The sequence below is a fragment of the Carlito syrichta genome, unplaced genomic scaffold (assembly GCF_000164805.1).
Source record: "Carlito syrichta isolate Samal-C Ts95f unplaced genomic scaffold, Tarsius_syrichta-2.0.1 Scaffold305237, whole genome shotgun sequence".
Lineage (NCBI taxonomy): Eukaryota > Metazoa > Chordata > Mammalia > Primates > Tarsiidae > Carlito > Carlito syrichta.
This window is the reverse complement of record NW_007249333.1, coordinates 199,845-210,469: the sequence shown is the minus strand read 5'-3', so window position 1 is coordinate 210,469 and position 10,625 is coordinate 199,845. Positions and strand designations below refer to the sequence as shown.

At 37.3% G+C, this 10,625-nt stretch overlaps 1 protein-coding gene across 2 annotated transcripts in view; it reads left to right on the top strand.

Annotated features, from left to right (window-relative positions):
* The window catches only part of TMX3 (thioredoxin related transmembrane protein 3), a 41,782-nt gene that overhangs the window by 20,426 nt on the left and 10,731 nt on the right, over positions 1 to 10,625 (top strand). For both annotated transcript variants that reach the window (XM_008061387.2, XM_021714108.1), the window contains 3 exons: positions 4,419 to 4,517; positions 8,911 to 8,968; positions 9,327 to 9,380. In XM_008061387.2, the coding sequence (XP_008059578.1) occupies positions 4,419 to 4,517; positions 8,911 to 8,968; positions 9,327 to 9,380 (211 nt within the window). The remainder of the gene's footprint in view (positions 1 to 4,418; positions 4,518 to 8,910; positions 8,969 to 9,326; positions 9,381 to 10,625) is intronic.

The following is a 10,625-nucleotide window of genomic DNA, read 5'->3' as shown; positions in this document are numbered from 1 at the left end:
CAGTCTGGGCGACAGAGTGAGATCCAACTCAAAAAAAAAAAAAAAAAAATTAAACAGTTACCAGAATCTTACCATGTTTGCTTCAAATTCAACTCTTTTTCTTTGTTGAAGTACTGTAAAGCAAATTCCAGTGGCATTTTATCACCTTGTGCTTTATTGTAAAGCCTCTCTTTATGTGGACTTTTTTTTAATAGCCATGTGCTGTTATAATGACATAATTAACAATAATTCCTTGTATTGCCGAATACCTGCTTCCATGGTTCTCGAAGTATTCTGTGAGGTACCCTCGGGCAGTGCAGCGGTCTCACAGGGGCTCCAGGAGATATTTTAAACTTCAAGGGAAACAGTAAAACTCAACATCTGTTAGATACACACTCAGCAGCAAAAGTGAATTCACACGTTATTCTATTAACAGTCTTGTTGACATTCTAAGTTACAATTTCTTTCTTTCTTTTTTTTTTTTTCTTTCATTTTTAGAGCCAGAGTCTCACTATGTTGCCCAGGCTGGTCTCAAACTCCTGGGCTCAAGCAATCCTGCCACCTCAGCCTCCCAAAGTTCTGGGATTATAGACATGAGCCACCATTCCTGGCCTAAATTATTACTTAATAAAATAAAAAATTACTTTCTTCATTCTCACTGGCCACATTTTAAATGCTCAGTAGCCTTATGTGGCTGTGGTTACCATGTTGGTGAAACCATGTATGGAACATTCCATTCACTGCAGAGATATGGTAGAGTGTGGTTATTTTTCTTGTTGACTTCTACTATATACAAGAAGGAAACTAGAACTAGCTGAGAGGAGTAGACTTTGAAATGCTTAAATAATTCAAATAACTAGAAAACGATCCAATAAAAGGAACATTTTTATTGTTTTGTTTTAAAGGAGCATTTTGTTTTGACAGCCATGTTGTAAAGACTGCATTTTTAATATTTGTTGTCTCTAAATCAATGTGAGAACTGAATTTGATTTCTTTCTTTTTTTTTGAGTTGGAGTCTCACTCTGTCGCCCAGACTGGCGTGCAGTGGCCGCTCCCGGCCACCGCAGCCTCAACCTGCTGGGCTCCGGTGATCCTTCCGCCTCAACCTTCTGAGTAGCCGGAATTACAGGCGCGCGCTACCACACCCAGCTAATTTTTGATTTTATTGTAGAGATGAGGTCTCGCTTGCCCAGGCAGGTCTCGAATCCACGGGCTCAAGCAATTCACTCACCTCAGCCTCCCAAGGCGCGGGATTACAGGCTGAGCCACCGAGCCCGGCTTATGACTAATTACCATTTATGCTGTTATTATATAGCAGGTACTATGTACTTGATTTGTCATTTTTATTTTACTTTCAAAATAATTTATGAGATAGGGAATAAGGCAGAGAGGTTCATAGCCTAAGATTACAAAGGAGGTAACTAAGAATGTTAGATAAGGAGACAGATACATAATTAGACAGCAGGTTCATTCATATGTTAATTTAACCATTAGTTCATTGAATGTTTGTTTTAAGCATCAGGCTTAAGAGGAACTTGGATATATGAGTAGGAAAATTCATATCATATTGACAGCTAGTCTGTCTACCTGCTACCACTTTGTATATATTGTCTTATTAGATCATTACATCATTACAATAATCCTTTAAGATCAGTATTCTTACTGTTTTATAGCTAAACAGGATTAGGGAGACTTTTTTTCCAAATTAAAATACTTAGTGGTATCAAAATATGGCTTTCAGATCTCTTCTGGTTCTGTTAGAAGTTTTGTAAAAATTCAGAGAGCCACTTTGTTTCTTTTTTGAAAAAAATCTGATCATATTTGTTTGGATTTAAGTGTATTCTTTGGGCCTGCCTAAGGAAGTACCCCTCCTCATCTCTCCGTGTTTCAGATATGGTCTCCTGTGCTAAGAAAGACAGGGATAATAGTATATTAAGTATCTATGGGTATTATAAAGGCCAAATTTTTTCAACATGCAGTGGCCAGTATTAAGAACCTGCCTGAAGCCTTCAGATAAAACAAAGCTTTACTTTGAATGCTGTTCTAATGTTTAATTATTGCTGAATTTTAGAAACATTGGAATAGGAACTCAGGAGGATAGATAATTTTCTAGTGAGTTTTAGGTTGATCATTTTGTACAGTCTTTAGAAAATTTACTTTTGGCATGGAGTAGAGATGGTGGCCCAGTAGTGTTTATTTTTCTAATATCTAAATCCAGATCCACAAATACTTTTAGGTTTGCATTATATCACTTATTTTTGTATACTTGATAACTTGAAATGTTTTGATTAGCAATGCAAGTGACAGGAAAAAAAGATCTTTCAAGTAATCAGTAAAGTCCAGTCTTCATCCAGATGTTAGTAGACTTTTAAAGACATTTTGCTTTACATCAGCTTCTTTTTTGTGCAGTTATAATTTTTCAAAATTACTTTAGAATTTTTTTTCTTTTTTTAATAACATATTTTTATTTTAAAATTGTGGAGTACAGTTAAGTGTTAGGTATACAAATATGCATTGTGCAGATACCCTCTTTTGCGGGAGTTCAGCTCCAGCTGGGTTCAGGGTACCTCAAAGGTGGAGACGGCGTCAGCGATTGGGGGGAAGAAGAAAGAGAGAGATAGAGAGAGAGAGAGAAAGAGACTGGGCCCCTGTCTAGTGCAGAAGCCGTTTATTCGGAATTACAACGGGTCTTTTATACACAGTCAGGTGTGTGAGGGGTGTTCCCCACCCACCAGATGCTCTTTCAGGTATAATCCCATAACAGATGTTAAACCTAATCCATGAAACCTTAATCCATGACTGCCTATAAGCCCTTTTCATATTGCCTATAAACTCTTTTTGTACTAATACCAAGTTAAACAATTATATAGAGACTTAAGTACTTACTTTACAGGCTGAAGTGGCCCATCCCAGAATGTTTGGAATGTGGCCCAGTCCAAAGTTCACAGTGGGCTACCTGCAAGTAACCCAGCCGCATTCTTTCAACAAAATGGCTGTCTTCTAAAACTATATTCTACACTTTACACCTTATTCAATTTCAATAAATCCTAAGATCATGACCCAGAAGCCTGTGACCAATACTAAGGCTCTTAGATGTGACCCGAGTTTGAATTGTAAGTTGTGTGAAAGCCAAAACTGCAGTTTGTGGAAGAATGGGAGCAATGAGCTTCTAAAGTTAGCTTGTGTTCATCCTGCTCTCAGAGTTTTTATGTTTTGAGCTCACAGGAGCTTAATCTGGTTAGTGCTGAGTAGAAAGGGGGAGGAAATGGGGTCAATAGCTCCTGAACGCATCCTGGTGGTCTTGGGGTCAACGGCCCTTCCTGATCCCTAATGCTCAGTGAGCCTCCGTGGCCAGCTCCCAACACTCTTTGATGAGTTGTGCTCCCCCATCCCCAGACAGGTATTGACTACCATTAATCCTACCTCCCTTCCCCTCCCTGCCCCCCCCATAGTTTCCCACCACGCCATTGTCCATCCTTTTCTTATAGTATTACAATAGTTGTTCAAGTTCCACTTATGAGTGAGAATGTGTGATACACAGATCTTTGTTTTGTGAGAGATCACTCAGTATTATAAACTCCAATTCCATCCAGGTTGCTGTGAAATTCATGATTTTATTCTTTTTTATGGCTGCGTAACGTTCCATTGTGTATATGTGCCACATTTTTTTAATTCAGTCCTCTTTTGATGGACAGCATGGTTGGTTCCATGATCTTGCTATTGTAAACAGTGCTGCAATAAACATACATGTGCAGGTCAGGACATAATATTTCTTTTAGATGCTATATATTGTAACTGCTTAGCAGAGAAATATTTGATATTGAGAAAAAGCTAATTATTACTGTAGTTTCATGTATGTGTTTGTGTTAGTCATACATGAGACAGCATTGTAAACTAGGAAGGATGTCATAAATTATGAAGAGCAAGAGATTGTAATAAAAATTGCCTACATTGTTATGATGCAAGTATATTCATCAAACCTAGGTGAACCATTTAGGAGTATATGCCTTATTTTTATTATTTTATCTGTTTATCTTTTTATGCTTTAGTTTTTACAAAGTTACAATCATTCTGTAATACTGTTTTGTAAACTATTTTGCAATTTATTTGTTTATTTAAGATTTATAAATGATCTTTCTTGACATGTACCAAAATTTATTTAACTTATTTCTAGCCTAGGACATTTTGCTTGATTCCAATCTAGTACATTTGATTGATTCCTTTATTTTTAATTATTCTTTGCTATTTTTAATAACGCTGTAATGAAGAATTGTTTTGTGCACTAATCTTTTTATACATCTCATTGTTTGCTTAGAATAAATTCCTAAAATAAGTATTTATGGATTTAAAGTTATGATTCTGTCAGACATTTTATACGTATTACCAGATTAAAATATTGTAACTATCTTAAACTTACCAGCTTTGTTTTGTTTTTTAAGAGTATGAAGATGGTGACCTGTCATCCTGGATCAATAGGGAGAGGTTTCAGAACTACCTTACTATGGATGGCTTCCTCTTGTATGAACTTGGAGACACAGGTAGTGAGCATATGTGCAACCTTCCATCAATCTGCAGAATTTTTCTTGATTAGTGGCATCTGATTGTGTAGGAAATGAATTTAAGCTCTATTTTATAATTTAATTTTTTTTTTACCTGAATGCCAGGTCTACAGATTAGCTAAAGAGAGGGTTTGCTAATAGAACTGATGGTGACAGGAAAAGTGAAAAGGATGAAGGAATGAGAAAAAATAACCAACTAGGAAGCTGTACTCAGGAGGCTGATTGTATAATAGGAGTTGAAATAAAACTTACCACAACCTTATAATGCCTGCTTTTATTCAAGAGGGGGATATATAAATGTGAATCGAATTGGCATAAAATCTTAAAGTTATACTATAAAAATGACAGGCAAGGCAAGTATAAATATGAGTACATCAAATCTATAGAAACTATACAAAAGAGGATCCAAAAGAACCTGGAATTTATTTATTTTTAAAAATGTGACCTGAGCCCACAGGTTCAAGACCAGCCTGGGCAACTTGGTGAGAACTCGTCTCTACAATAAATCAAAAATTAGCCAGGCGTTATAGCACTAGCCTGTAGTTCCAGCTACTTGGAAGGGTAAGATGGAAGGATCGCTGGAGCCCAGCAGGTCGAGGCTGCGGTGGCCAGTAGCATGCCACTGCACTCCAGTCTGGGTGACAGAGTGAGACTCCAACTCAAAAAAAAAAATGTGTATTTATTCTTACATGTTTAAACTTCAGTCACCTTCAACGTACTCTCCATTTGATGTAATACACCTGCTGAGACTCTTTTTCCACTGCTCAAAACAGTTTTTGAACTCGTCAATTTTGGTGCCTTTTACTGTTTCTGCCATTTTTTGTTTCACCTTTTCCACATTAGCAAAAAGTTTCCCTTTAAGGACTTTTTTCATCCAGGGAAACACAAAAAGTTACTCAGGAGGAGATTGGTTGAATAGGGAGAGTGGAGCCTGGATGGAGATCATGCTGTTTTTGGTGAAAAACTGCTGAACACTCAATACAGTGTGGGCAGGTGTGTTGTCTTGGTGGAAGAACCATTCACAACTTGGTGCAAATTATGATACAGTCTTCTCAAAACTTCCAGATAAAAACTTTGGTTGACTTTTTAATCTGGAGGAAATTCTGAATGTACTACAAAGGGCCCACCTTCCAAAAGATAATTCTGATTTTTGGGGGAGTTCCCCTTAGTATGATCTCATGGGTGCAAACTACAAAAATTGCCAGAAGTTAACAGAGTTTTAGGAGAAAGTGTCTTGTAAATGTGTAGCCAATTAGAAATGAGAAATTCTGCTTTATTGTTGCCACATTTGTTTCCATTCACAACTTTTTAAGTAGGATGGAAGTAGAGTTTTAGAGTAAAAGAATGGGAAAACTTTAAGGCTCAAGTTCTTTTTTTTTTGTATGAGAAGCAATAAGCATAGGGTTTCCTCTTCATGAGTCCCTGCTCCTGAATCTGATTAAGAATGCGAAATAGAGACATTCTTACTTGTTCTTCTGTTGTTTGTTGCTTTTTCTTAGGATGGTTTTGTTTTGGTTCCTGAGCTTGCTTTTAATGTTCTGTGTGTAGTGATGTTTCTGTCTTAGCTTATCCTTCCAGGAAGAGCTCTGTTTTAACTTATTATTGGAAGTTGCCATGGACACTACCAAAGATTTGGATTTACTTTTTGATTCTTTCAGATCCGTGTAAAGAGAAAAGGGGGAAAATGTGGGAATTCAGTTGTTGAGCTTTCAGTACTGTCATCATAGTTGAAAACGTGACCTTGAAGTAATTAAAACAGGTGGCTTTGGCTCTACTCAGCAGTTTCTTTTCCCAGATTAATTTGGAACTAGAGGTTTGCTGTGGTGATGTCCTTTTTCTGTGTCCGACATAGTTGACCTTGTTAGGCATCAGCTGTGGTTGTGCCCTTGCTTGTCATCCCACTGTCCCCTTCCATGAGCACCTCAGAGCTTCCTGGCTCTTTGTGACTTCAGGTACGTGGTGTCTTTCTCAGCACTCCTGACTCCTGAAGCTCCGGCCTCGTCTCTCTCTCGTCTCTTCCTACACTCTCTCGCTCTTCTCCAGCCACACTGACCTCCAGTTTCTTTAAAACACTGTGCCACTTGCACCGAAGCACCTTCGTACATGCTGTTTTCTTTTCTCAGAAATACATAGTTAATTCATGTTCATCTGTCAAACTTAGACCAAATATTGTTTCCTTAGGAAAATCTTTGCTGACCACCTCAAACTATATTAATTTACTCTGTAATAGTCATTTATAGCGGCATAAACCTTTCCTTCAGAACTCTTCATATTTTTAACTGGGCATTTGTTTGAGGAAAATGTCTGTCTCCCCTACTAGATTGTGCAAGACTGTGTCTGTATTTGCTCATCGCTGTGTCCTCGTAACTAACCTAGTGACTGATGTGTTATTTGGCACTCAGTAATTGCTGTATTAGTATGTGAGAACTATGCTTGTATTTCGTGGAATCCTGTTGGCCCATGGGAGCATGCTTTGTACATGTGTAGGCATCTTGGGGGAAAAAAAAGAACCTCATGGGTCATTTGATAATTAAAGGAGCGCATGATAAAAACCAAACATGGAATAGCAAATGAGTTTTTTCAAGAAAGTCGATCATCATTGTGAGCTTATATTTTCATCAATGGGCTAAAAGAGTCAAGATTCTGCAGAATTTAAATTGAATGGATTTAGAGTCTATAATACTCAGTGATCTCTCACAGGAACAAAGAACTGAGTACTACATGTTCTCACTCATAAGCGGACCCTGAACATTTATCATAATACTATAAGAAAGGGATTGGCAGTAGTGGGACACTGCCAGGGGATTGGGACACTGCTGGGGGGGGAGCCACATAATATCAACAAGGCAGGCAAAATGGAGACCAAAGGGTGGCCCAAACTTTACCTGCACAATGGCCACTTATGTACTTAATCCTAAATTGTACCCCATATCTTTAAAAATAAATCAATAAACAATTTAAAAATTAAACTACAAAAAAGAAGATTTTACAGAATTTAAAGGTGTTGAAACAGTGTGGAATTGGGGGGAAGTATCCAACCACAAGCAGCCAACGGCCATTGCCTTGCTGTACTCTGGTGTGGCCATGTGCTCTTTGAGCTGTGGTTGTCGCCACACTTCCTGGCTTTGGTCACCTCCCCCACCTTGGGGAGGTGAATCTTCTTTCTCCCTTCTCTCTCTCCAATTTGCTTTTAAAGAAACTTTTCATTTTTTAAATAAATAAATAAAGTGTGGAGATGATACTGTTTTAGTTCTACACTGTGTACCTGCTGTCGGCCAGATATCGTCTCTATTTTTGTGCATGTAATCTCATTTAACTCTAAATAACGCTGTGAAATAAGTATTAGTTGTCAAAATGAAGTGATGTCTACTACAGTTATATCAAGCAGCTAATAAATGATGTCACATTACCGATGGCACACTTGATACAGTGCCTAGATTGTGACAGATACTGTCAGATTTTCTGACTCCAACACCACTGTTCTGGTTATTACATCATGCCGGCTTCCTAGAGGATATTAGAGACACATATGATTTATGTTCTATTTGGGATTAAGTATATGTGAGTCAGTTTAATTGTATTATTACTGGCAAGTAGTGATTCATGGTACCAAAGGGAATGGCATGTAAATCCAATTTTCTTATTGTTATATACTGTTGTTTTAGAGCTACAGTAATTCTTAGTCAATCTTAACAAGTAAATTATTTCTTATGGTTTTAACCTTTGACAAAACAGACAATTTATGGGGTGTGTGGAAACAGTACAATGTGAGCATGTAAATCTTTCTCTTTGAGTTAGAGTCTCACTCTGTCGCCCATGCTGGAGTGCCATGGTACACTCATGGCCACCCCAGTGTCTACCTGCTGGGCTCCAGTGATCCTTCTGCCTCAACCTTCTGAGTACCCAGAACTACAGGCATGCGCTACCAAGTCCAACTAATTTTTGATTTATTGTAGAGATGAGGTCTCGCCAGGTTGCCCAGGCTGGTCTCATACCCGCGGGCTCAGGCAGTCCACTCGCCTCGGCCTTCCAAAGTGTTGGGATTACAGACTGAGTTGCCGAGCCTGGCCGACTGAGTATATAAATTGTTACAGAAAATACAGTTTGAGTATGTAAATGGTTACATATGTACTATTTACATTTGGGAGGTAAGATGTGGAAGATAATTTGCCACCTGTAATTGACTAATTTACTGATTTCACACTGCAAACAAATATTGTACCATAATGTGTTGATGTAATTTAGTATGACATGTGTAAGATAATTAGATTCTAGAAACATTTTACTAATTCTCTATTCACAACTGAAGTGATAATTGAAAAGTTTGTGTAATGAGAGCTGTTGAATTTAGATATGTCATTCTTAATTTCAGGAAAGCTTGTGACTATTGCAGTTATTGACGAGAAAAATACATCAGTTGAACATACCAGGTATAGTGCCTTGAAATAGTTTTAAACTTCAGTTGTCACCCAATTCAGAATTTACATGATTTGATGTGGTGTTTTACCTTTTCTGCAGTACTTAGATCTAAAGCAGCAGATATTATCATTGAAAAATTAGGCCATGCTTTTGTTAAGTCCTGGCCCAGCTATGTAGCTCTTTGAACTTCTGGCTGTGCCATGTTTTCCTAAGCTTTGACCATCTTCCTTATCTTGGGGAGGTAAATCTCCTCTCTCACTTTCTTCAATTTACTTTCTAAAAAAACTGTATTTTCTAATCTTAAAAAAAAAGAGGGAAAAATTATATTTTTTCAAGTGCAGATGAAATATTCATGTGTTTGTTCTACAGATTAAAGTCAATTATTCAGGAAGTTGCTAGAGATTACAGAGACCACTTCCATAGGTAGGTGCTTGCATTCTGGAAGATTCCTTTATTTTTGTTTAATTACGTCTTATAATATGGTAATACAGACTTAGTATTTCATACTTTTAGAGGTGGGTCAAGGAAATGAAATAAATTACAACAGTCCCCTCTTATCCACATCAGTATGTCCCAAGACTCCCAGTGAATGCCTGAAACCTTGCATAGGCTCAAGCCCTTTGTATACTATTTTTTTCCTATACATATATATCTATAATAAAATATAATTTATAAATTAGGTAGAGTAAGAGATTAGCAATAATTAATAATAAAGAATGCCAGGTGCAGTGGCTTATGCCTTAATCTCAGCACTTGGGGCGGCTGAAATGAGAGGATTGCTAGAGCCCAGGAGTTTGAGCCCAGCCTCACAACATAGTGAGATCTTGTCTCTACAAAAATATTAGCTGGATGTGGTAGTGTATGCCTGTAGTCCCAGCTATGCGGGAGGCTGAGGCAGGAGGATTTCTTGAACCCAGGCGTTTGAGGCTGCTGAGAGTTGTGAGTGTGCCATTGCACTCCAGCCTGGGTGACAGTGTGAGACCTCAACTCAAAAAAGTAATAATAATAATAATAAAAATGGAACACTTATGACAACATACTGTAAAATGAAAATTATGTGAGTGTTTATTACTGGAATTTTCTATTTAATATTTTTGGACCACAGTTGACCACAGGTAACTGAAACTACAGAAATTAAAACTGTGACTAAAGCGGGACTGCTGTGTAGCATGTTGCATTTTACATGAATTGTCTGGATCAATTCATTTATGGTATGTCCTTCAAGTTTAAAAAAACAACACTTTTATTTATAATTTGTATCACACCTGCTTCCTGATAGGATTTCAGATAAATTTTGTGAAAAAATATGCACATAAACTATAAATTTGGGATAAAATTAAATGAGCAATCAGAAATGAGAGATAGATGATTGTAACAGAATCATCTACTTATTCTGAATCTTCTAATGATGGATCAATATATACTTTTCCTGTTACACGGTATGTAGCATCTGCTGATTAGTCCTGTTTTTGAATAAATGGGTAATTTTTCTTAAATAGTTTTTATATTTTTCTTCATTTTAAAACAAAGTAGAAATGTCTTAGAATTTGCTTAACTCTAGTTATCTGTATTTGTATCTCAAAAGCTGTGCCATTTTTCCTAAGCTTTGACCACCTCCCTTATCTTGGGGAGGTAAATCTCCTCTCTCTCTCTCTTCAATTTACTTTA